The sequence below is a fragment of the Meleagris gallopavo genome, chromosome 28 (genome assembly GCF_905368555.1).
Source record: "Meleagris gallopavo chromosome 28, MGAL_WU_HG_1.1, whole genome shotgun sequence".
Taxonomy (NCBI): domain Eukaryota; kingdom Metazoa; phylum Chordata; class Aves; order Galliformes; family Phasianidae; genus Meleagris; species Meleagris gallopavo.
The window spans coordinates 1,805,274-1,828,775 of record NC_139431.1 but is presented as its reverse complement, the minus strand read 5'-3'; the positions used below and the strand labels follow the sequence as shown (position 1 = coordinate 1,828,775).

The window sequence follows — 23,502 nt, the reverse complement described above, 5'->3', positions numbered from 1 at the left end:
CAATTCCATCTTGCTCCAATACATTCTGTTAGAAAGGGGAGGATTTGTTCAGCCTGCTAAGCTCTGCAGGACGGACACAGGTGCTCTGTAACAGCCTCCTTCCCTACTCCAGCCTGGTGGAAACATCTGGCCAGCTGCACATACAGGAAGGCTCCCAGAGGAGCGATGCAATCGTTCCTTCTCAGGGAGGGCTTCTCTTGCACGGAGTGCACAAAGCAGCACTGGATCACCTCGTTCATCTGGGACCTGCAGAAGGAAGGGAATTGCTTCAGAAGCTGATGAGTGTTTTGATGTTCTGCTCCATGGGATCCGCTTCATGCAGCTCCTGTGCTTTGGAGCATGTTGGGACTGGGTTGGTTTTGCTGGCAGGGTAAGGTTACATTGTAGGTTACATTGAGAGAAGACAGCAGGGGCAGAACCAGGAACTTCCCTGCAGGCTTCAAGATTGGCAGGGGTTACCAGCAAACCTAATTACTACTTCTATAGCTGCTACAGGGCAGAATAGGAATGGCTGCTGAGTGCAAACCAGCTGCCTGCCAACAGGTGATCCTGGACTCCAGCCCTCCCCAAAGCTGCTCAGAGAAATACAGCCAGGAGCAAGCAGGGGGCTGCACAGGAGCCACGCAGCCACCTCTGCCTCCTGCCAGCAGGTACCATTGTGTCAGAGATGGGGAAACCAGCTCTCCTTTCTCCTGTTCCGATGCCACAGGTGGAGTTTTATTGTTTTCCTACAATGCAGTCAAGACACAGCATCTCCTCCTTGGCAAGCAGCTAGTGATCAATCACTGCAGGGCCTACGTGGTGCTACTTTCCAACACAAAAGAGCAGAGCGTGCTCATCTGTCTTCCTCCTGATTACGTGCAACCTGCTGGTCTCCAACCAGCCCCATAAACCAAGAGGAGACTAAAGAAAGCTGAATCCTAACCGCAGGACTTCCACCCCCCAACGCAACCTATTTATGGCAGCATTAAAGGTTCGGTGTGCGCAGCCCAGAGGAGAGGAGCTGAGTGCTGCAAAGAAGCTGCCAGCATCCTGCTCCACCAGCAGCAGCAGGCGGGTGCCCTCTAGTGAGCTGCATGGCCTGGGAGCTGCACGGAGGGGTGGCAGTGGGTCTGGGAGCTGCTCCAGCTCCTAAACCACACGCCGAGTACTTCCACAGGTAGGCTAAGCCAAGCCCAGGCTACCATCCCTGCAAACAAATCCTTGCAGTGCAACCTCCCCTCCACCTGCAGCCTTAGGAGGTTTCTGCCTCCCCATGAAGGCAAACATACAAAGAGCACAGGTTACTCGACTGGTAACAGGCCTTTACTTAAAGCTTTCCCCAAAAAGGCAGCGTGAAATGAAAAAAATTAACTGACATTGGCATTAGAATGATGTGCTTTATTTAATTAAACTCATTAGGCGCAGGACACAAAAACAGGCCATCCATTCTGTGCTACGTGCCTTTTATAAATAGTGCAAACACAGAGGTCATTCAGTGAGAGCTCCTGCTTGTGTGGGTGGGTACTCAGATACGGAGTTTTTCTTAAGAAAAATAGATTCAGGAACCACAGGCTGCAGACGTGTGCTAGGGAGAGCAGGCAGGAGAACACACTTTGCACAACAAGAAGTCTTTATCATCTTTGCCAGAGGTAAAACACACTCCTGCCTTCTTCGTGCATCCTCCTGGACCAATCCTCAAAAGGTGGTTATGTCTTATATGAAACAGAGATGATGAAGCTGTTGCAGAGCTCAGCAGCCACGTGCTGCTGAAGCACCTGCTTGGAGCAACAGGATGTGGTGTTCACACACAGACGTGGGCAGTAAATGAACACAACCAGGGTAAAAGCACAGAAAAACAGGGCTGCAATCACAATAGCTGTCTGTATTCATAGGAACAAGTGCAGAGAGCAAGGTGCAGAGGTGTTAAAGCAGCTTGTGGCTGATGAGCAGCTGGCTACAGAGTGGTCTCACTTTCAAAGGAAAAAGGAAAATGCCAGCCATTTTGGATAGGTAACAACAACAAGATTTCTAGAGCAGGAAAGCTGCTGCCTGGAGGTGATCTGTTGTCCTGGAGCTGTTCCAAGCACGCGCTGCTCATCACCCCCACACCACCTGCAGATGTCCTTCTTGATCCTGAACAGCCTTGCAGCACCTCCTTTTCGAGGATCCTGATTCTCCTTGCAGGTGTTCAGATGGCACAAGATTCAGGGAATTTCTTCCACCTCACACAACACGCCAGGACAAAGGCTCTTCTTCCATCACTTTACCATGCTGCCTCCCAGAACAGCCAGCCTCCACCAAAGGCCTCTAATGGGAGCCTCTAATTTCTCTTCCAGAAGAGGAAGACAAAGCTCAGAACAGACAAAAGCAAGCTACCCCCGTGGGTTTTCAAGCACTCTGTTCTCACATCATTTCCATTTGTCCAACAGCCACTTTTTTTCTGCCAAGACAGCTTCTCAGTATCACCTACAATCAACGCTAGATGCAGAAGAATTGGAGAGGACACTGGCAAACTGTACCATGGTTTCCCCATCAGGCACCTTAAAAAGTGCATCTTAATAAATACAATGCAATGCAGAGGCAGAAAGTTCATTACTGTCTTCAAGGAAAGGCCCAGCACTCAGAAGAAACAAGCACTCTGGGGGCTGCTCCAAATGTTCCCCCTCAGTCACAGCTTTGGCAATGATAAATTCAGCTAAATAATTTAGCTCAGCAGAGGAGGGACAGACAACTGAGCAAACAGCTGGTAAGGGAGCTGCAGCAGTAAGCAAAAGTCACTGGGAGTAACTGCAAAGAGGCACTTAAACTGGGAAGACCTGCAGGAATGCAGCGTGTATACCTCCAGCTGTCAAGACAGAGGGAAGGTGAATACATGGATCCATACTGCAGAGCACTGTACAGATTCATGGATCCCACACTCTGTTTAAATATCCACTGAAGAAGTGCGCCGGTGCCAGAACTTCTGGCTGAAAAGCAGAGGGATCTCATGAATGAAGCCCAGCATGGGAGCAAACTCACACTGAGATGTCAGCAGGTTCCTGGGGACCAGCAGCCAATGAAGAACACAGCAACCTTTCTGATCTGACAGCTGGAAGGCAGCTGTGCTCAGCCCTTCCTAAAACAGACAGGCAGCAACACTGCTAAGCTTACCCACAGACCACCTCTGCCCTATTGCACTGCTTAGGAAAAACACGCTGAGAGAGGGAGCTGTTAAACACAATGAGATGCCAGGGATGATTTCAGAGAACATGCACTGACAACCCCCACCTCCAACAAAAAGCACAGGTGGAAAAGGAAACTAATAGCACCCATGGCACTGCAAAGGAAATATTACAACCCAGTGCTCTGAGCTACTTCTTCAACCTGCTCCTCCAGCCTGCACTCCCTACATCACCACCTGAAGAGCAGCTCTTTCTGAGTTCCACCTCATTTAGCCTCACACTTCAGTTAAAGCAATAAAACATTCTTCTTCCTTCTTTCTCCCTCACTACAACCCTCCCACCCACCCTATGCCTTAGCCACAAGCCAGGCACCCCAGCTCCACTTGCACTGCAATAGCTTATTCTTTTAGAGAAAGGAAGACCGACTGTAACGTTGTTCGACATCATGAGCACTACTTCAGTTAAAAAGAATGAAGAACTTGGCAAAAGCATGTTGTAAACAACGTGGTTACACTCAAGGAAAAGTCACAGATCAGAAGATCATTACCCTAAAGCTTATCCCACAGATTCAATTTCTTTATCACAACCTGAAACATTTTAATTTAACAACAGAAGCTGCATACAGATCTCAGGAGGATTTTGGTAAGGATATTCAACCCATTGCAGGAACCTACACTCTCCTGACATTTGTTTGGTCAACACAAATTGCTTTTCAGTGCAGCCATACCTGAACAATTCGGTAAAGCTGCTTTGAGCAAAATATTTTGTTCTTAGAAGCAACTGGGGGAGGGGGGGGAGGGAGAATTCACAGTATTCAGAAGTGCTGCAGAGTGCCACAATGCACACTGCCCAAGCCCAAGCTCCTTAAAAAAAGGAAAAACTATCTGAAAATGGAAGCAACTACCAGATAGGAACTCCCTTCTGTGATTCAAGGAGATAACGTTGCTGAGCTTACCATGACTAAAGTGCATCGCCTGCATTGAACAGCCCTTCAGTTAGGGGAGCAAGAAGTATATTTTTCCACATGGACTGCCTCCCATATACTCAGATAGTGCAGCAAATGTCAGACAGTTTATCCTCTTACACAACACAGCTGTAAATAACAGCCAACAATAATAGTCTAAGTAAGAACCAACATAGAAATAATCACAATACTCTGTAAAATATAAAATTGATCTGACTTTTGGCAGTGACTGCATATAGCACCTACTCCAATATCGTTGCACAGAAACAACTCCGACATAAGAGATTGCTGGGACCTTCAGCCAGGCAGGTGCTGGGGCTTTCCATTGCACACCTGACCTGCTAGGACTGGACCAGCACAAGGAGTGTGAAAAACAACTGGGAGACAGCCTAGAGAAGCTCTGAGTTCTAAACACTACCTTCTTTTCTTCTATCTGCAGAACACTTCCTAGATTGGAGAGGGAATCATGCAGAAGGTGACAAAACAGGGTACATCCTACATGCTTGGACTGAATTCAAGTGCCTGTCTACTGAAAGCTAGAGGGGAAGGCACTATTGCTACGGGATACAGGCCTTCAAAGCACTGAAGAACAAGCTGAGAGCTGCCTTCCCCCACCTCTCGGCTCACATCAGAGAACCCAGAATAGAAACATAGCAGGACTGTTTGCTAACATTACATTTTAAATAAAGACTTAGAAAACTGAAAGTTATGCTCAGCACTTTCTCCCACAGCACCATCTTCTCCCTTTGACTCTGAAGTCCTCTGCCCTGTCCAGAATACACAGAGGGGAATGCTGGAAGAGGAACAGGAGTACAGGGATCTCCGAGCAACCTAAATGCCTGCAGGCAGCTCTCTGGGAACCCCAAGCCTTTACACCCCTAGAATTCCTCCCTGCTTCTGGACTGCACCTGCCTGCCTTCCACTTATGAGAGCACAGGTCCTCTCCATGGGGTAGTACTCTGAACACAAAGCACCAGGGAAACAAGAGGAGGAAGAGCTGAGCACTCTAGCATATGATCTCAGAAAAGAGTAAGACATGTTTAAACTGCAAGTCCTAACAGAGTTTTAACAAACAGCAGAGCAAACATGGGTAGCTTTCAAGGACAGACAGAACAAATCTGCTGAAACAGATTTGAAGCATTAAATCACAGGGTAAGAAAAATATCAGCAGAGAAAACTCCAAAGAGCGAACACTAAACACAGCCCACTGGCTGCAATCAGTGCTTTGCAGGACTGTTTTTATCCCCAAAAAGGCCTGTATCCTGATTGCAAAGCCACATAACACAAAGTGATGCATCTTCTAGACTGACCTGATGAAATGAAGCAATGGTGAAAGTTGCACTGGTGCTATGAGCAAAGAGCTGCTATGATTTAATCCAGTTGGCACACCAGATTCTGACCTAACACCTGGACAGGCTTCAACAAAGCTATAGAGCTGACACAGAAGTGTACTTGAATGAAAAAAAAAGAATCAATACAAACGAAAAGATCTAATAACAAAGCATACTATAACACCCTATTCTTCTGCCAACTGGTACATGACCTGAGATAGCTACAAATTAGAAGTTTGAGAGGACTTACTTCAAGTCTGGGTGCAAAGGACTTTCACTTTATCTAACACACATTAAAAAAAAAAGAAAAAAGGGATGATTGGAAACCTGCCTATTTACTTCTCACTGCCTTCATGAGAACTGATCCTTGGAGAAATGGCTTATGTAAATCACAACCCTCTTCACCTACCCCTCCCTCCCATCCTTCCCACCCACCACTTTCCTTAGAAGACATTGCACAGTGTCTGACTTTCTGGAGAACACTCCAACAGCCAAAGTCATAACTCTCTCCAAAACTTGCTTTCTGCAAGGATCAGTCATCAGAACAGAGACCTTCTGAAACTACTGAACTCAAGTTAAAAGACTTAGATAATTTCAAAGCTAGGGCATCAATACCAACACGCTGGTCCCTCCCCACTCCCCACAGGCATTCATTGAAGTAGATAGCAGAAATGGACACTGCTTCGTATGACATACAGGGTTGATTTCTGTGTTCTTGGTCAGTTTGGAACCTTAATTGTCTTTGGTATTCATGCTCCGAGCTCTGAAGTTAGGGTTTGCGTAGAGTGCAAGAAAATGTGTGTGCTATCCTTCAGCAGAGAATGCCTGAAGAGGCACAACTACCCCATAAAGATTCTAATCACCATCTCAATGTCTTTCCTGCACACCGGGCAAGGTGATCTCTTTTTCTTCAGCATCTTTGCACACTTGAAACAGGCCACAAGGTGAGCAGTCCTCCCATGGACAATATTCCCATCTCGCGGTCTGTGATGGCACAGGAAGCAAGGATTCAGTAACTTTTTTATACTCTCTAAAGACTGTATTTCTTCCTCCTTTTTATGCTCAGTGAAACGCAACAGAGAGTCCCTGCTTTCACATTCTCGTGCCAAATCCAAGGACTCAATAGAGCCGCAGGGATCTGCGTGTGATTTGTTTTCTACCACATACATGTCTTTAGGTGGGCCAACTGGAGCAGAAATAGTCCTTCGGCAGTCCGGGACATCGATCCCTTCATCACTGTTTTCATTTTGCATAGCATCAATGTTGGACAGAGAAAGAGAATGAGTGAGTTTGGGACAATCTGAGTACCAGTCCTTGCGTAAGGCCCAGCAGCGGTAACAGTACCGTTTGCCTGGAGAGTTAAACTTCTTGCATTTGGTGCATTGCCAGCAGTCCTGAAGAACGATTGGGGCAGACAAAAACAGCAGCAAGTTAGTGCATTCTTGCTAACAATTCTTCTCCTCAACAAAGGAGAAGCAAAGAAGCTTCATCAAGAGAGGACGCTACTACTGAGGCTTGCAGATGCGCGATTCAATTATCAGCACCTCAGAAAGCCTAAGAATTTTAGTACTCTGTGCATTCTAAAAATGCAGGTCTCTCCTTAAGCATTAAATTTGTCCTTCCTTCCTCCCAGCCTGTGGAAGAATACAGCGTTCTCAAGCTGTGCAGTTTATTGAATTCAAGTGTAGAGCTCCTGGAATCAGTTAGGAATACATTTTCCAGACACCATTATCATTTGGCGTCTGTTGAACGTGCACAACTGACAGTAGCTTACTTTGTTACCCCAGAAAGCAAGGGCAAGAGCTATGATTCAGCTGCCCTATGCCAGGGACATCCTAGTGCTTCTCCTACTTGCAAGAAGGGGCTGTAGAAGCTGGGAGAGCAGTTTTCCTAAATACAGTTAGGGCTGCAGCATACTCCAAAGCAAGGAACACTGACCCAAGGGATGCCTACCTCAGAAGCAGCTTCTGTATCTGTGTCGTCGCTTAAACACTGAGAATCCTCAAAGTCATGCAAACATGCATCCTCAGTCACCTGGGAAAAGTAGATATGCTGTCAGAAGAGCTGCAACAATCTGTATTTATGATGTGCCTAACTCTATATCATCATTTTCGTTTTGCTGTACAGTCACCATGAGAATTAATTCACAGAAGTGAATGAAAAGTCATTTTGTGTACTTTATCTATTCCAGGCTGTTGTTGATAACTTGCACTGAGCTGGTTTACAGTCAGATTTTCCTGTGGTGAATTCATATATATCTCTAATGCACACACACACACAAAAAAAAAAATCACACCAACGCAAACACAAATACTTGAGTGTTCCTACTAAATTCCATGAATCATGAGCTGAATTACTTTAACACACATCTGATTAATTCCTCTTATGACTAACCTAATTAAAACCTCAGATTGGCCAGTAATTTTAAAGTAATTTTGTGCCTTGAAAATACACACTTTTAAACCAAAACCCAGACTACTGACTAGAAGGAAAGCTGTCACTCTGTGTACGAAATGGTGACAGCCTTTTCTAACACAAACTCTGGGTGGTTACAGATTTAGCTCCTCACATGTTAACACAGCACTGAAAGGCTGGGGAAAAACAAAGGATTCTGCATTTCATTGAGATCACTTAGACAAGGCCAACTGGTGGCACACATATGCGGTGTCTGTTTGAAAAGGTACCTTTTTGTCACCTTCCTTCACTTCCTCGCAGTCAGCTGTTTCCATTTTGACTGCAGTGTTGGTCTGATCCAAGGGACTTTCGTTGAGGAACCACAAATCATCAGTAGTATCTGAAACAATGGCAGTGTCTACATCCTATCGGAGAAGAAACAGAAGAGACCACTTAGAGCTCAGGGTAGCAACAGCAGGAGGACCAACACTGCAGCCATAGCCACAGGGAATACCTCTCCCTTTTTCCTTCCAGGCCCTGGGCTGCTTCTCCAGTCATGCCTAGGAGAGAAAGGGGCAGTGCACTACTCTCACAAAGACACCCCTGGTGGCAAGCAGCACGATGCTCGTTCCCCTTGCAAGCTGGCCATACAGCAGCTGTCCACCATGGTACCACCATCTGCACTGAGCAACAACTTTCAACACAGGGAAGGGGCACCTACTGCAATACCATCACAGCTCTGGAGTGCAGAAGGGCCTCCAGCAGATAACAGAGTGCCTAGTTTATTTAAGAACACTATAAAGGTAACCAACCACCTGATGTGAAAGGCTGGGACTGGAACACAGAAGGGAGAGGCTGAAAATCCTGAAGCGGGAAGGGAAGAAAAAGGACAATAATATATTATTTACTTGGAAAACAAAAGAGGAGAGGAAAAGAATACAGTGCACCTCTTTAAAATGTCTACACACCTGGTTAGTCTGAATATCTGTTGATCCATTACTTCTGGACTTGTAATTGCTTCTGAGGTTGCCTAAAAACCACCATGGAAGACCAGCTACATCCCATTCCTCAAACACTAGGTCCAGTTTAGGCTTCTTGCTTTTAGAGAGGTTTTCTATTAAGTCTTTGTCTGTAAGAGCCAAGTAGAATCTAAGTCATGCCACACCTACATCATTAAAGAGACTAGCAGAGACAAATTTGGCCCCATCTGATTTGAGAAACCTTTCTTCCACTTACAGCCGGAGTTACTGCTAAGAGCTTTGAAGTTTGGGTGAGTGAACTGAGATGTTAGATCTGCCACACAACTGCACTGGTGTATCTACCCAAGTGAATCTGGCATAACAGCCAGCACACAGCCAAGAAGTCAAAGAAGCATTCCAGAGCTCCCAGCGTGTCTATAACTGCATTACCATCTTTTTAAGAAGGAATACACAAACATGAATCCTCCCTTCAGAACTCTATCCAAGACAACACTGGGTAGATTTCTTGGAATGCTTAAGATGTAGAAAGAATCGGTTTGAATTTTGTTCAAATTTCAAATGATGGGAGCTCCTGAATTCCCAAACCAGGGTCAAATCAGGAAATGGAAAGGTAAAAAAATCTATCCTCTCTAACTCCCTGCTTCAGCCTCCTTCTTAGCACACGCAGTTTAGCCTCCAATCCTCAACTCAGAGGTTTAAGTTTCAAGATAACCTTGAAACAAACCCTCCTCACTGCTGAGAGCTTCAAAGGCACCAACAAGGACTGTTTCTACCTCCTCTGCACATGCAGCCAAGAAAATATTTACTGCTCTCATTTTATCCAGAAATACCCACACATTGCAAAGATGATCTGTTTTTACAAATTAAGTTCCTTGATGTGAGAACAATCTGTGAGCAGAAGGTGGAAAAAAAATAGGAAAACTGTTTCCATAACATCAGAAATCCATGACTGAACCAGCGAGAAAACTTCAGACATTAAAACAAAGGAAATGTCTCAATATGAAGGAGCTGTATGACACTTAAGGTGGATAGAAAAAAAAAAATATATCCATTGTTACTCATATTCCTGATTGGTTTGCAGGTAATGACTGCAGACAGCTCAGGCTGCATTCTGTGTAATCAGAGGAGAGGGTCCCTTGGGAAGATAAATAGATACAAGTCTAATTTCAGCATTTACAATACCCTTCAGCAAGGTCTGCAAGATTTTTGATGGCACTGGTTAGTGACAGTTGTGCTTTTGGGGCTTAACCTGCCAATTTACTCAGTGTTTATTTTTGAGACAAAGTATCTAAGCTAGAAAACATGCCTATCATAAAGTATGCTTGGCAGACATTTGCACTTCTCTCAATCTTTGCCATAAAATGATGAGTTTTAAAGACTATATTCCACAACAGGTTTTTATTAGTCTCCCAACACCCTCCTCCAGCTGTTTCCTGATACAAAGCTCAACATGTCATGCTGGAGAAGGAGCAGAAGTGCTTGTGCAGCCTGTTACCATGGAAAAGCTGGCACTCACCTTCATAATTCTCACATTTGTGCTCTGAGGTAGACACAGCAGATGCATTGCTTTCATCCTCCACGATGACAGTGTCAGAACCTTCCTTTGGGCTAAACTGCATGAAGGAAAAAGCAGATGTTAGCCCAACAGAGCTTATAGAGACAAGGGGATGTAGCACTTCCATTCTGAGTCACCAGCTGCAGTACAACGCCAAAAAGATAAGATAAACAGAAGTTTCTGAACAAAAGCTACACACTGTTAACCCTCTAGGAACACTAATGCATCTGTCATCAGCACAAACAATACACTTGCAACCCAGGAAAAATCTTAAGACTGGCAAAAAGTCCAAAAGTTGCCATCTTAAATGCAGTAAAACCGTTTGTGGTTCTCTGGCCCCCAGTGTGAACAGAAAACTCCCAGATGAGTTTAACCTTAATCCCAAAATACACCTGAGATAAGTTAGAATATGCAAAGATTTTTCCTAGGTTTCAGATTCCATCTGAAAGCTTCTGAAAACAATCCTACTAAACACAAAACTCGTTCACGCTTTTTAGAATGTTTAATGATTTGGCAATTCCTACTCAGAGAGGAAACGTGGGAAGAGGGGAAAGACATGAAAAGACAGAGCAGGCTGGAGGAACTGAGGACTAGAAGTGCTACACCCCAGAGAAACGCGCTCAGAGACTGGCACTCTGTTATGATGAGAACAGAGAAGGGTCACTCTGTCCCTGCTGTGTGGACTCCAAGAACTTTTCAGGAAGGTGAGAACCTGGCAGCCAAGCAGCACAAAGTTCTGGCAGTCCACCATGCACAGGTACAGAGAAGGGGCACTCTGTACAACAAAAGAAACCACCACGCAGTGGGTTTACCTTCAGCTGGTCTTGGCTTGGCTTATCGACGCTCTGTTCCTTTGCGAGATTCTGTGCAGCATCTAGATAGCAGGTAAAACAAAAGAAAAAACCTTCCCTGGTAATAACCATTCTCGCAACACAGAGGGTCTTCAGCAAGCAATCAACGACCCAGGCTTGGCAGACCTCTAAGCAATCCTTTAGGAAAGCAGAGCCCTTTCTTCCTTAGACAGCTGGCCATTTCCTAGAGAAGCATCACTCTAGTGGTACTCCCCAGGCTTTGCTAGGCACATATGGAGGAAATTTAAAAGGCCAGACTAACTAAAGAGCAATAACAGTCTACAGAGTCTTTCTACTTAACAGAAGAGCTGTATTTAGGAAATCTACTCTCTGAAAAGGTGAGAGGATGGCTCCTGCTTTCTCTCATCTCACTTTAGCAGATAAATTCCCTGCAGAATGCCAGGGAGGTATGAACAACCTGATTTGCATTGTGAGTCATGGCACTGAAAACTGCATCTTGTAGGCAGAAAAGTGGACCATGAAGCGATAACACACAGGACCACAAAATGATATGGCTCTATGCATTAATTAGTTGAGGTTTTTTGTTCACTTTCATCACCATACAACTTCCTAGTGGCCACTAAGTATTTCATACCTGCAGGAAAACAGAAGCCAATTGGCTCATCCATCATTGCTTTGCTCCACTGTGGCATTAGAAGAGAAGCACTGTCCTTCTAACACTGTATGACATTTACTAGTCCTAAACACTGTGTGAAAATGCACTCCACGTACTGGAAGGCTTCTTTATTCAAAGCTAATATATATGAGGAACTGAACACAAAACGTCTTTAAAGTGAGGTAGGCGTTCCTAAATACCCCTCATGTGATTCATGTTAAAAGTGACAGTGAGCCAAGTAAGGCTAGCATCTGATAAAGAGCATTATGTCAGAGCTTAATCTTTATTAACAAGATGTACTGCAGTCACTCTTCTTCCTACAAGTGTACTAGGAAGAAGTGGGCAGGATAATCTGCAAAAGTGATGTTCTGATTAGTACTGGTTTGGCAAATGAATACAAGCTGCTAATATAAAACATGATGGTCTCTTTAAGCCCTACAGCACTTTTAGCTACTTCTGTTGCAACAAAGGGAAGAACAATACCAAGAGTCATCCTTCCTACATAGTTGGCCTGGTCTGCCAAGCTTGTTTCGCATCATAGTCACACAGATACACACGCACACATGGTGATTAAACCAAATGATCATCACACCAAAGGAACAGTACTTCCTTTGGCAGGTTTGGCAATAGTTGCAGCACGACTGGACAACTCATGCACACCCAGCCACACGTGCACAGCCACATGCACACACCAAGTAGAAGGGAACAGGGTAGCAGAGGAGAGTGTTTCGTTGGGATCCTTTGCTCTTCATACACTGCCTATGGGTAAAAGGCCGGGGAACTACCAGCAAAGGAAACTGCACTCACACAGTTATTCTGCAGCTAAGCATTTAGATCAGTCTGCTTCGGAAGGTTCTAAATAGAAAGGAAAGGAGACGGACCTCACAGGCACCAATACATGGCTCAAAACAGACATGAATAGTTCAGGGCCACGTCTCCTCAATTTCTACATTTGCTTGAACACGTGTGCAAAAACAGACTAAGCACTTATGAAGAACTAAGCCCATATTATCTGCTTAGAGAGCCTAGAAAGCAAGACACGAGACTTCACAACCTTCCTCATACAGTTACCTCCTGATTTGCATACTTGTGGCTTCAATAAGTTAATTTTCACATGAAGGTGATGAGCTGCACCATGGGAGCCATCATTAACTTCAGAATAAACTGATGTAAATAGATTGTATCCCTCACAAGCCAAAGAACTGTAGCCTTTAAACATCCAAGGGTTTGAGTAAAGTCCAGACCTCTTTGGCTTGCAGAACTAGGTAGGTTTCCAGCACTCTTTAGGCTCACTCTCAAGACAATCGAAGTATAAAATGAGGCAAGAGAGAGAAGTCACAGATTGTCACAAAACTGACAAAAGCAATCAATAAAAATTTGGATGAGATGCTTCAGCTATGTTGATTTGGGTATCCAAATATTTTATCTGCTGCTTTGAGGTTTGGCCATTGGTTAAAGGCAGCTGCATTACTCAACCAGCTAATTGATTTCATACCACAGCTACTGATGCTGGACACACACAAACAGAACATACTCAAGGAGACTCTTGTCAAAGCCTTCATCAGCAGTTTGTTCCAACTTCAGAAACATTTCTCTTCCCTGAATATCATTACTTACCCAAGTTACATCAACACTTTATTGAATATACTTGCCCATACTGTAAAAAACCTACCTGTCATGGCAGCAGAAGTAAGGTTCCGTTTCAACATGTCATAAACTGGGCTGTGGAAAAGAAGGAGGTGGTGAATATAATCACAACAGCAAACAGCATTATCCTGTCAAATCGGTGACAGAAATTCTCATTTATTATCCCCACAGAGATGCTGGAATCTGCAGTGCATTTTTTCCACTCCTAAATCTACAGAACCTACCTGAAGGATGCAGATTTTAGCACGAGCCTGAGACCAACAGTTTGAGAAGATGCAGAAATAAAAGGGAAGAAAAGATGTTGTCACCTCAAACAAGTTGCTGTCTGGCCCATTCAGAACCAGCTCTTCAAAACAAGAGCTAAACTCAAACTTGTCAAATGCATTAGCAAAAAGCCACAGAGCTGGGCACTTGGTACTCGTGGACTGCAAATGGGAACAGTGTCACCAAGGGTCTCTCACTCAGCAATCTCCATAATACAGCGTGTGCTAAAGGTTACTTTTTCTTACCTTGGATCTTTTACAGAGAAGCTTTCCAGCCCCAGCAATTCTCCCAGCTGATCTCCTCCACAATACACCATGTGTTGCTGCCTTTTGTCATACAGCTGCCTCACCATTATATACTGTCCTAGGTAATGCATAACCTGTGGAATTGTAACATATCATTAGCCACACCTGCAGCTGAAACCAAAGAAATGTGTTAGTTTATGGTATTTTTTTTTATGGTATTGCTGATACCCTAAGCTGTGTAAGCTGAATAGCACCTGTTTGTTCTGCATTTCTGCCACCCATCAGTGTCTCAAACAAGGAAGCTTTAACACATTGCCATAAGGCTTGCAACTAACAGGACAGAAAACTAAGACAAGTTCCCTCTGCTACTCCAATTTAAAAACAAATGCCAGCTACAGTGAGGAGTACAAGAGGAGAAAAAGTGTGGTAAGCCCAATACAGGCAAAGTTCCATCCCCCATTAGCCACCAAAGTGACCCTCCTCAATGATAGCAAATGCCACCAAAACGATGCTAACAGAACACCAATTGCTGCAGAAAAACTGACTGAGCTGAGTTAAAATGTTAATCCCTACAAGCAGCCTGCATTTAATACTGAACTGCCCCCATTTAAAGCATTCAATTTGTTTTTGCAAAACTTTGTAGAAGCTAAACAAGTTATTTAAATGCATAAGTGTTTAAAATAAGTCACAGAGCTCTGCAGGAATATCTGACACATTCATAATGAAAAACCACTGCATTTAATTCTTTCCAGACAGGCTACTCTTGTAAATCACAGCCAGTGTCATTTTTTTAATCTTGTACACATATTGCATTTTAATCTAAAAATAAACGAATTTGCAGGGTCTCTCAGGTTTAGCTGACAAGCAAGTTCAAAAAGAACTTAAAAGTATCAACTAGCATCCAATTTTTAAAGCTCTCATGCACTAAATAAGACAATTGAACAGCATCTCCTACACTCTCTCAAGCAGAAGACTATTTATTCCATCTTTTCTTTCTCTAAAGCAGTTTCTGGTTATATTTCTTCCTCCTTTCTCAGTTCTTTCAAAGGTTCCTGACAATTAACCACCAATTAAATCCCAACAGCCCCGTGGGTACAGAATCCCTGCTCTGCAGGTAGGGTTTCCAAGTACAGAACAATCAAGAGCCAGTCCCAAATCTTTCAAAAAAAAAACAACAAAAACAAAAAAAAACCCATCCATCAAGCACAGGCACACAGGACAGGCACACTTTCAGTGCTTAGAAACTGAGCCCACCTCCTTTAGGGTGAAGGTTTCACCTTGGGCACCTGCAGCCTGCAGAATCTTCAGAAGAGGGAGTTTGGGTCGCACCTGAAACACAAAGCACAGATTTTTGTTTGAATGATGAGAAGCAACGAGGGAAAGAATGTGAGCCCAGCACCATGCCTGCAGATCTCAGCAAACAAACCCAAGTTGCTCAAGCTGCCTAAGGCTGCCACACTGTGCAGAGACAACTGTGCTATGAAATGGAGGTCATGGGAAAACACTGCTTGCCTTAGGCTAATCTGCTGAGAGCTGATACTCTTCAACAAGTAATCTGCATGGTCAAATGCTTGAAGAGAAGCTAGAAGGTCTGAAAATCAGCACCATCACTGTGACTCAGGTGCAAGACAAAAAAAAAAAATAAAGGAACTTGGGCAGACAGATCTAAAGGCTTTAATCACTCACATTGCTGTTAACTTTGATGTCATCCATCATGTGAGGAAATACAGGAAACTCAGGCTCTTGGTATGGAGGCCTGGGCAGTGACTAACCAAACGTACTGAGTCATGTACTCAGGAGCAACCATGGGGCACCCAGTGGGACTTCAAGTTCAGCAAGGCTGATTTCCCTCAAGCAGTGCAGAGAACAGATTGAGCATGCTCTCTACAGACCTCAGGAGGGATGTATTTATTAGGATCCATGAAGAGGCACCTAATAACAAGACTATGTCTAAGACAACGTGTGGTTAATTAACACCAAGGATCAGAATCTGTACATTTCAGTCAATAAACAAAATCTTTACTAAGTAATATCTAAAGCACCCTGGGAACAATGCAACTGCACCACAACCCTTTAGGTTTCACCCACACTCCCAAGCAGCTTTGAGTAGTACATGAGACAGATGCTATATAAAACTACGGCGAGTTTTAAATAGCTGCTTCCCCTTCCACTCTGTGTGCTCCACAAGAATTTTAATAATTCGTAGGAGAGCCTCACGCTCCTAAAAGATGTCAGAAAGCCCACGCTGCTCTGCCAGGAAGCTGAATGCCACATAATTGGGCACAGTATTATATGCTAATGTACACGTTTCCCACTCTGAATCGCTTCCGCTGCCCTCCTTCTTTGCCCCTCAGGTGCTAAAACAACAAGATATTTCAATCTGTCACTGGAAAAAACAGCCAGTTCTTAGCACACAATGTTTACTGCTGGCTCCCTTATACTTTGACAAGGCTCTCAAGGCATGCAATTTGTGCAGGTGAAGACCTTCACCTATCACTCAGATGGGTTCACCTGGGCCTCATACACACCTCTGCTTTCAGCCTATATAAATGCAACTGCAATACTTATTTCCTTCCCTTGCAACCCTGTATTTCCTCAACAGGCAGATTTAGCTGCAGCACTGTTTTCACAAGTTTTAGCTGCTTGTCACAAGTCCAATTTGTCACTCAGCTATTGGGCAGCATATTGGCAAGGCTTTTGTTCCACTGTTTAAGTACCATAAAAAATTATTTCCTACTGCAAGCATATTTGGTCTCCCTGTTTTCCCATTATTGTGACTGTTAGATATATTTTCAAGCTCAGATACAGGCTTGTGGCTGGACATGAGTTGTTTTTTCTCAAAAACAGCATGTTTACTTGGAAAAAGCTGAGCACAACACAAGTAATTGCTTATATCAGCATACGGTTTTCAATAAGATAAATTATGTATTTGCACTCATTCATTTCTCTAATGACCACTCTCAAATAGATTTTGAAATAACTGCTCATGCATCTCCTTCTGATTAAAGAAGCAACCTAGTTAGCTTGATCCATGCAAAATGAGCCCTCAGCTATTAAAGTACAGCCAAAACAGAACTGTTAGTTTGGAAACTGTTGGCCATCAATATTTTCATAACAATATCAGAGCCTATTTGTGTTTTTTTTTTGTTTTTTTTTTTTCTTCCAAGCAAAGTGATTTGAATAAATAAGCATAAACTGCACAGGACTTGGCTGTATTTCAATGCTTCTGAAATTGCCTCAAAAGGGAGGATCTTCTAACACACCATCAGTTTACTTTCACTCTTGCCCATTCCCTTCATATTTTGGAGATGCCCTGCACAAGTGAAGTGGATCTGGAAGAGAAATAGTTGATTTTAGATCAGATTTCTCTAGCCACTCTTTGCAGCGTGTTTCCTCTTCGACTGGCTGTCAGCATGCTGTGTCACAGCCAAACCACACGCCTGCCACGTTGCCCTTGGCTTGCAGCTGCTTCTCCCAGGGACACTCAAAGAGGCAATAACACGAGTGCTGCGTGTTCAGTCCTGACCTCAAAACGAGCCGTGGGGATGCATTACTGATTGAACAAAGTTTAACATACAAAGCTATGATGCTTCAGTGCAACTGTCACAAGTAGTCGAGCATCAGGAGCAATGCTGCAGATGGAATTCTTCAAGTATAGCTCCAATACAAAAACATGCATTAAGCATTTTCTTCTATGGCCCAATTTATCTGCTTTCTCCCCTTCTGTTCCCTTTAAAATACTCATAAATCTCTGATCTGCTGAAAGCTAACAGAAATCTTCAGGATAAAAGCCCTATTCCATCATGCTAAATTCTTCTTACCTAAATGTCATTAGAGAGTTTTGATTTAATGGAAGAAATGGAAGCTTTAGTGAGGAGAAAGCAATGAAGATAAGTGGGGGAGATAATTACCTGGTTAGCTTGTCCAAGAGTGATTCTGCAGGCGTTCTCAGCTGTTGGATGCTGGGCAGAGCTTGAAGATGTCATTGTGGCAGTGATAAGCTGTTTATGGTACAAACCTGTAAATGAGAAATTTCACGTACCAGTTAAGCCAAGAAACCTGGTCTTGAGTTTAACCACTTCCACTTCTTAGAAGTTTCAAGAAGTCAGCGTTTAAAAATAGCCCTGCACGTATATCTAAAATGATGCTCATGATGCTGTGCCCCCACAGCTGCTCTTTTAAAACAGATCTGCCTCAGTGCCCAACAAACAGCTGGGTGGGAGCTGGGACAGCTCTGCAGGCACTGCAGCTGCTGTGGCACTGAGGATGCAGCATGGCTGGGTGAGGAATGTGGATCTGCCAGCTGGGGGCAAACTGCAGCTCTGCACCAAGCCATCAGCAAATTCTTATCATCGTGCTGAGGCCCTGGAGTCACAGGGGGAGAAAGCAGAAGCTGAGTCACAATAACCCCAAGGGTTTTTCTCTTTTACAGGAGAGTAACCCCCCAAGCAGCCAGCAATGATTAGCACGTTCCCCACCTGCTTTTTCAAGAGAAGAAAATCTGTTAAAGCTGCTGCAGCCTTCACCCCAAATGACCAGATGTAGGCTATAAATGAACGAGCATAACAGCATTACTGGCTGAGCAGGTGAAGTGATCCCTTCTTGGAAAGGAACAAAAGGGGAAGTCCTGCAGCTATTTGAATGTGTCAGGCCCTATCAGTTTCAGTATCCACCCAGAGAGCCCAGCTTCATAAGCACAATGATTGGTAATGACTCACACTCTCAGCACAGCTCGGTAGGATCTGCCCCATGCAAAGCAGGTTCAAAACCTTCTCTATATTTAAAGAGAAAGGACAGTGTAAATTAACCACCTACTGAATAAAAGGAAATTGAACCTGCTAGAGAAAGAGCTTAAGTCCTGACCTCTTATTCTCACACAGCATCACCTCAGCTCGAGAGCATGCACCAACCCAGCACTAATGCTGTTCTTACAATGAATTCTCCATTGCAACGTTGATCTGCCTGCTTTCTTCTTAAGGCATTAATAAAACAAATCCTATAACTGACTCTTGCTGACATTCTGGCAGAGCGTGAGATGAACTAAATAGCAAAGCCTGGCTCCTGAACTTGCCTACACAGATTGAAATGTTGCTTTTAGGATGGTGGATGACAAAACAGACCAAACATCTAGCTAGCAGGCAGAGCTAACGCTTCAACAAGCAGAAGGTTTTAAAGCATTCTCAAGTCAACATCCAGAGTTACACACTCAGCCCCTATCCCTCCCATAGCCCATCTACTAAGAGATGCTGTGACCTTGCAAAAGGCTGCTGATATTCCTCAACACTGCATTTCTCAGAAACAAAATCATCCCTAAAGATCAAGCACCTCTAAATAAAGCGTGATTATTGCATCTCAAATTCAAGCTGGGTACATAACGCTGGGAGTCGCCTCATCTAGGTATAACTTAAGTGATTTAACAGCTAAAACCACTGCCAGCCTTGCATTTCTCCCCATGTCTGTACTCCATAATGTCACGCATGCTGCAACACAAGCCACCCACAGAACCCATTATGCTGCACGATCTGTGCTGTACTTTGAACTGCAGCTCAACTTACCAGCCTTGAACTTCCCTGCTCCAAGTCCTTCCTGTGCCTCTGCTCCTGGTAAGAGCTGTGAGCACTCTGCAAGAGCCTGGCTGAGCTCCCTGCCAGCTGCAGCTAAATGCATCAGCTTTGGGTGGCAGCTGCAGGAGGTGTGAAAAGCAGGCAAAAGAGGAGAGAGCAGCGGGTTTCCCCTCCACCCTGCATTCCTGGAAAGAGATTCTGCTCCTCCAGGTTACACCTCAGTTACTGTCTTCAATTTTTAACTGCTTCAAGTACTGCCTTTATAAGGAAGGCAGACACGTCATCACCTTGCCTCCAGACTTCACAGGCAAACTGTACTTTTTAGTAAGCTTGATTCTTAGCACTGACTTGCAGAAGCAGCTTTCTTTTAATTAGGCTAAACGAGCATGCAAGCTCTAAGACATGCCCAGGCTGCAGATACCCACAAGAATGATGGAAGCAGCCACCAGTTGTTCTGCCCAGCACTGTCAGGACAGAAAACCTCACTGCCTCCCCTGCTGGGGCCGGCCAGAAAGAAACAGTGCCAATTCCTCCATAACCTCCCCTCCAGCTGAATCCTTCCATTTATTATGTGCCACATATTTACCCTGCGATGCTGAAGGCGTCCAGACAAGTTTGTAGACAACAAAGTAGCAGTGAACTTAATGTTGTTCTCCTCTACAGCTTCAGAGCCACATGCGTAACAGACGCTGGTCCCAAGAGACTAAAGCCTTGGAACAAATCGTGAATCACAAAATAGACATGAAGTAACGGTTTTTTTTTCCCCATCTGAATGCTTTATATGGTCATGCACACTACAGGAACAAGCAGCCTGCCCATTTTGTGAGTAAAAGTTCCTGAAAGAGATTGGGACCCCATGAGATCACAGCTTATTTGATGCTCACACAAAGCAAAGCTTGAAACAAAGAGCATAATTAAGAGACCCACATGTGGGTGCAGGCTTTGGGTGCGTGGATGTTTCCTGGCACTGTCTGTAAAGTTGAAGTTCTAATTCTATTTCAGTTTAAGTCTTTCAAGAAATAATGCAGTTTCTGTCTACTGTGCAAAGTAAAAAGAGCAGCAAGGAGTAAAAAGTAGACATGATGCTGTCTGGTGAATCTATAGGCTCAGTAGTAGCTCATTTCAACAGTGGGCTAAAAGCCCGACTTTGAATTCTTGTTCCCAGTTACCATCCTTCTTCTTGCTTTCAAATAAAACACAATTTCTACAAAAAAAGAATAAATTCACCACGTGTACACTATCACACATACAGAAACTCCAGAGAGAAGAGCCCAGGCAAGCACTAATCTGACAACTGAGTCACAGTCTATTAGGTTTGGTCCTATCAGCGTGAGGTCCCTGTGAGTTTTCACGCCTGCAAGTTTGCCTGCCCACCTATCAGCCAGCTGGCTAAAGAGCTTTACTGCTCCTTGTAAACCACACCCTGCCTGCATTTTAGCCCATCAGTGCTTTACTGCTGCCTTTCTTTGCCCCACATATTTCACCTGATTGCATCACTGCGTTCCCATCGAGTCCACCCATCTCCTCTGCGAGAGTTGCAAGATATCAACCAAGGACACATTCAAAGGTACCTTTGTAGTGCCTTTTTGCAGGTATTTGTCCTCCTGAGTGCAGTGCTGACTGCTGCTGGGGGGCTTTGGCTCATTGCTTTGATACTGACTTGCATTCAATTAGGAAAAGCATCCTGAGAAACCCTCAATTTCACAATGGAGAAGTCCCTTAATGCATTACTTATGGTAACTAAAGGCAGGGCTGCTATTTTTAACATTCACTTGAAACACCAGTTTCAAAACATCCTTTTTGGAAACTGCTCTGGACTACAGTCCAAATCTAACAACAACAACAACAACAACGACGACTGAATTTCCCCTAATAAGAGTTTTATTGCTGAGATGTTGCACCTGCATCGTGTGCTCTCACCTTAAGATCTGCCAGCAGTGCACCAAAATCCCCCAACCTTTGATGAACGTTAGCAGTTATCAAGTACAAATGTTATGCAATGCTATTTCATTACAAAACCAGTTAAAGAGAAGGAAAAACAAAACTGACTGTTTCAATTAAAAATGAATGCTGGTAAATGGCTCTGCAAATCTCCCTAAATCAGCTGCTGCTGACAGATTTGTCACTAGTGATGTCTGCAACCCTGCAGCAGCTCTACCCCATTGCACACACAGTTTCCATTTACCTCTATTTTAACGTATTACATTGTATTCGTTCTTCTTCCTAGGCTACTTTTCTCAAATATTGCTTTAAGGGGGTGTCAAATCAATATCGCTATTTTAACACAAAGATGAAGCAAGCCAGATAATTAAAAAAAGCTTCTCCTGCTCCAGATAATGGCTATATAATACCCTGACATGACTATGCTAAGTGTTCCTGTCACAGCACAGTGTTAAGCACTTCAGAATATAAGCGAAACTGAAGCTAATCACCTAAACCTATTTTTCTTGCAGCAATGAAAAGCCCTTAATTTAATCCTATCTTCTAGCTGCATGTTTGCCTGAGGAGCTTGCACAGAGCTGAACATCCAGGGGCTTTTGTAATGCTCCTATAAAAGAGTTACTAAACACATAAGCACTCACTCGAGGTCCTCCTACAAGTCCGTTTGCCACACACAGCCCTCAACACAGCCCTGAAGACATGAGCACTCAGTACATAAACTGCAACCTCTTTCCATCAGCGTTTACCATACGGTCTCCCAGTGCTAAGTGCGACGCAGGGCAGAGCTGGGTGACCTTCCAGACCCACCTGGCAGCAGCAGCAGCCCCAGCACCCTGCTTGGAGCAGTGCTGTGACACAGAGCTGCTGGGGAGCGTGGCATAAACAAATACCAAAGCAGATATAAGTGTAACCTGTAACAACATTGTTTCATTGGCCATTTCAATCTTGTCACCCTTTCTCCAAAAGAGTTTATCATTTCCATCTATTAAACTCTGCTGCCATCAAACCCGAGACTCAGTTTTTCACCTTTGCTTTTAACCCAGTGACCTGCAACCCTTCTGGCTGCAAGCCAGGGCTGACCACTCTAAAAAAATAGGGCTCATCTAAAGTCCATTTTGTGTAACAATTGCAAAACATTGCTCATCTGCTCTTTGAGTTATTCGTGCTTTCTGAAAACACTTCTTTCTTGTTAATACAGCTCCTAGAACCACTGCTTCAACAGTTACACAGCCGAAGGCTTTGGCCCTGGAAAAGCATGGCAGAGTTTGAGGTTAATGATGTGAAGGCTTCATGATATGAAGGGCGGTACAAGCAGCCCCAGCCTCTTCCCCTTGTAGCCAGGCTGCAACAAACTCCCCTGAGATGCCAACCGTTCTGCTAAAGTCCAAAGTCACAGATAACCATGAGCTGCGAGAGAGCTTAGAGAGGAAAAAGAGAGCAATAACACAGAGGTGCACCACAGAGCAGCACTTCTCACATCTCCCTTCACTGCTGCAGCAGAAGGCTTGAGCTCGCTGTGAGCTCACGTCACGTCAGCCAGCAGGAGGACCCTTCAAGCCTTCAGCACAACACGCGATCAGAACGACGCTGAAGTTTGGAAACTTCATTTTCTCTCCAGGCACCACGTGGGGATCGCAGCTCTGCCCCCAGCGGCCGCGGCCCGGCCTGCGGCTCCCGCCCCCACACAGAGGCCGACTCCACCCCCCCACGGAGGCCGCCCACCCACCCCAGGCCTCGCTCTCCGTTTCCCCGCGGCCTCTCGGACCCCGCGGCCTCCTCCGGTGCTGGCAGCGGCGAAGCTCACCCTACAGCTGCTCCATGGGCCCCAGGTAGCCCGGGCTAGGGGGAAACCCCCCCTACACCCCCGGCGGGCTGCGCTCCTCCATCTTAGCGGGACCTCGGCCGCCACTTCCCCTCGGAGCCAACATGGCTGCGAGGCCGCTTCCGGGCAGCGCCCGGCACGGCGCGGCTGTATCATAGAGCATACCGGAAATGGTCTGCTAGAGT

The 23,502-nt window shown here is 44.7% G+C and overlaps 1 protein-coding gene across 6 annotated transcripts; it reads right to left on the bottom strand.

Moving 5' to 3' along the window:
- Positions 1-1,359: 1,359 nt before the first annotated feature.
- Positions 1,360-23,464, bottom strand: MDM4 (MDM4 regulator of p53). 6 transcript variants are annotated; one of them, XM_085210581.1, is made up of 11 exons: positions 23,300-23,464; positions 17,902-18,008; positions 15,245-15,319; positions 13,991-14,124; positions 13,507-13,556; positions 11,180-11,241; positions 10,329-10,425; positions 8,801-8,961; positions 8,123-8,257; positions 7,392-7,472; positions 1,360-6,832 (listed from the first exon to the last, which is right to left on the bottom strand). In XM_085210581.1, exons 2-11 carry the CDS (start codon positions 17,974-17,976, stop codon positions 6,278-6,280), a joined length of 1,425 nt encoding a protein of 474 aa, XP_085066707.1. In that variant the 5' UTR covers positions 17,977-18,008; positions 23,300-23,464; the 3' UTR covers positions 1,360-6,277. The 6 variants fall into 6 exon arrangements, with proteins under 6 accessions (XP_085066707.1, XP_085066708.1, XP_010722526.1 ...); XM_085210582.1 differs by lacking the exon at positions 23,300-23,464 and adding an exon at positions 23,222-23,244; XM_010724224.4 differs by lacking the exon at positions 23,300-23,464 and adding an exon at positions 20,141-20,285.
- Between the last annotated feature and the right edge of the window lie 38 nt (positions 23,465-23,502).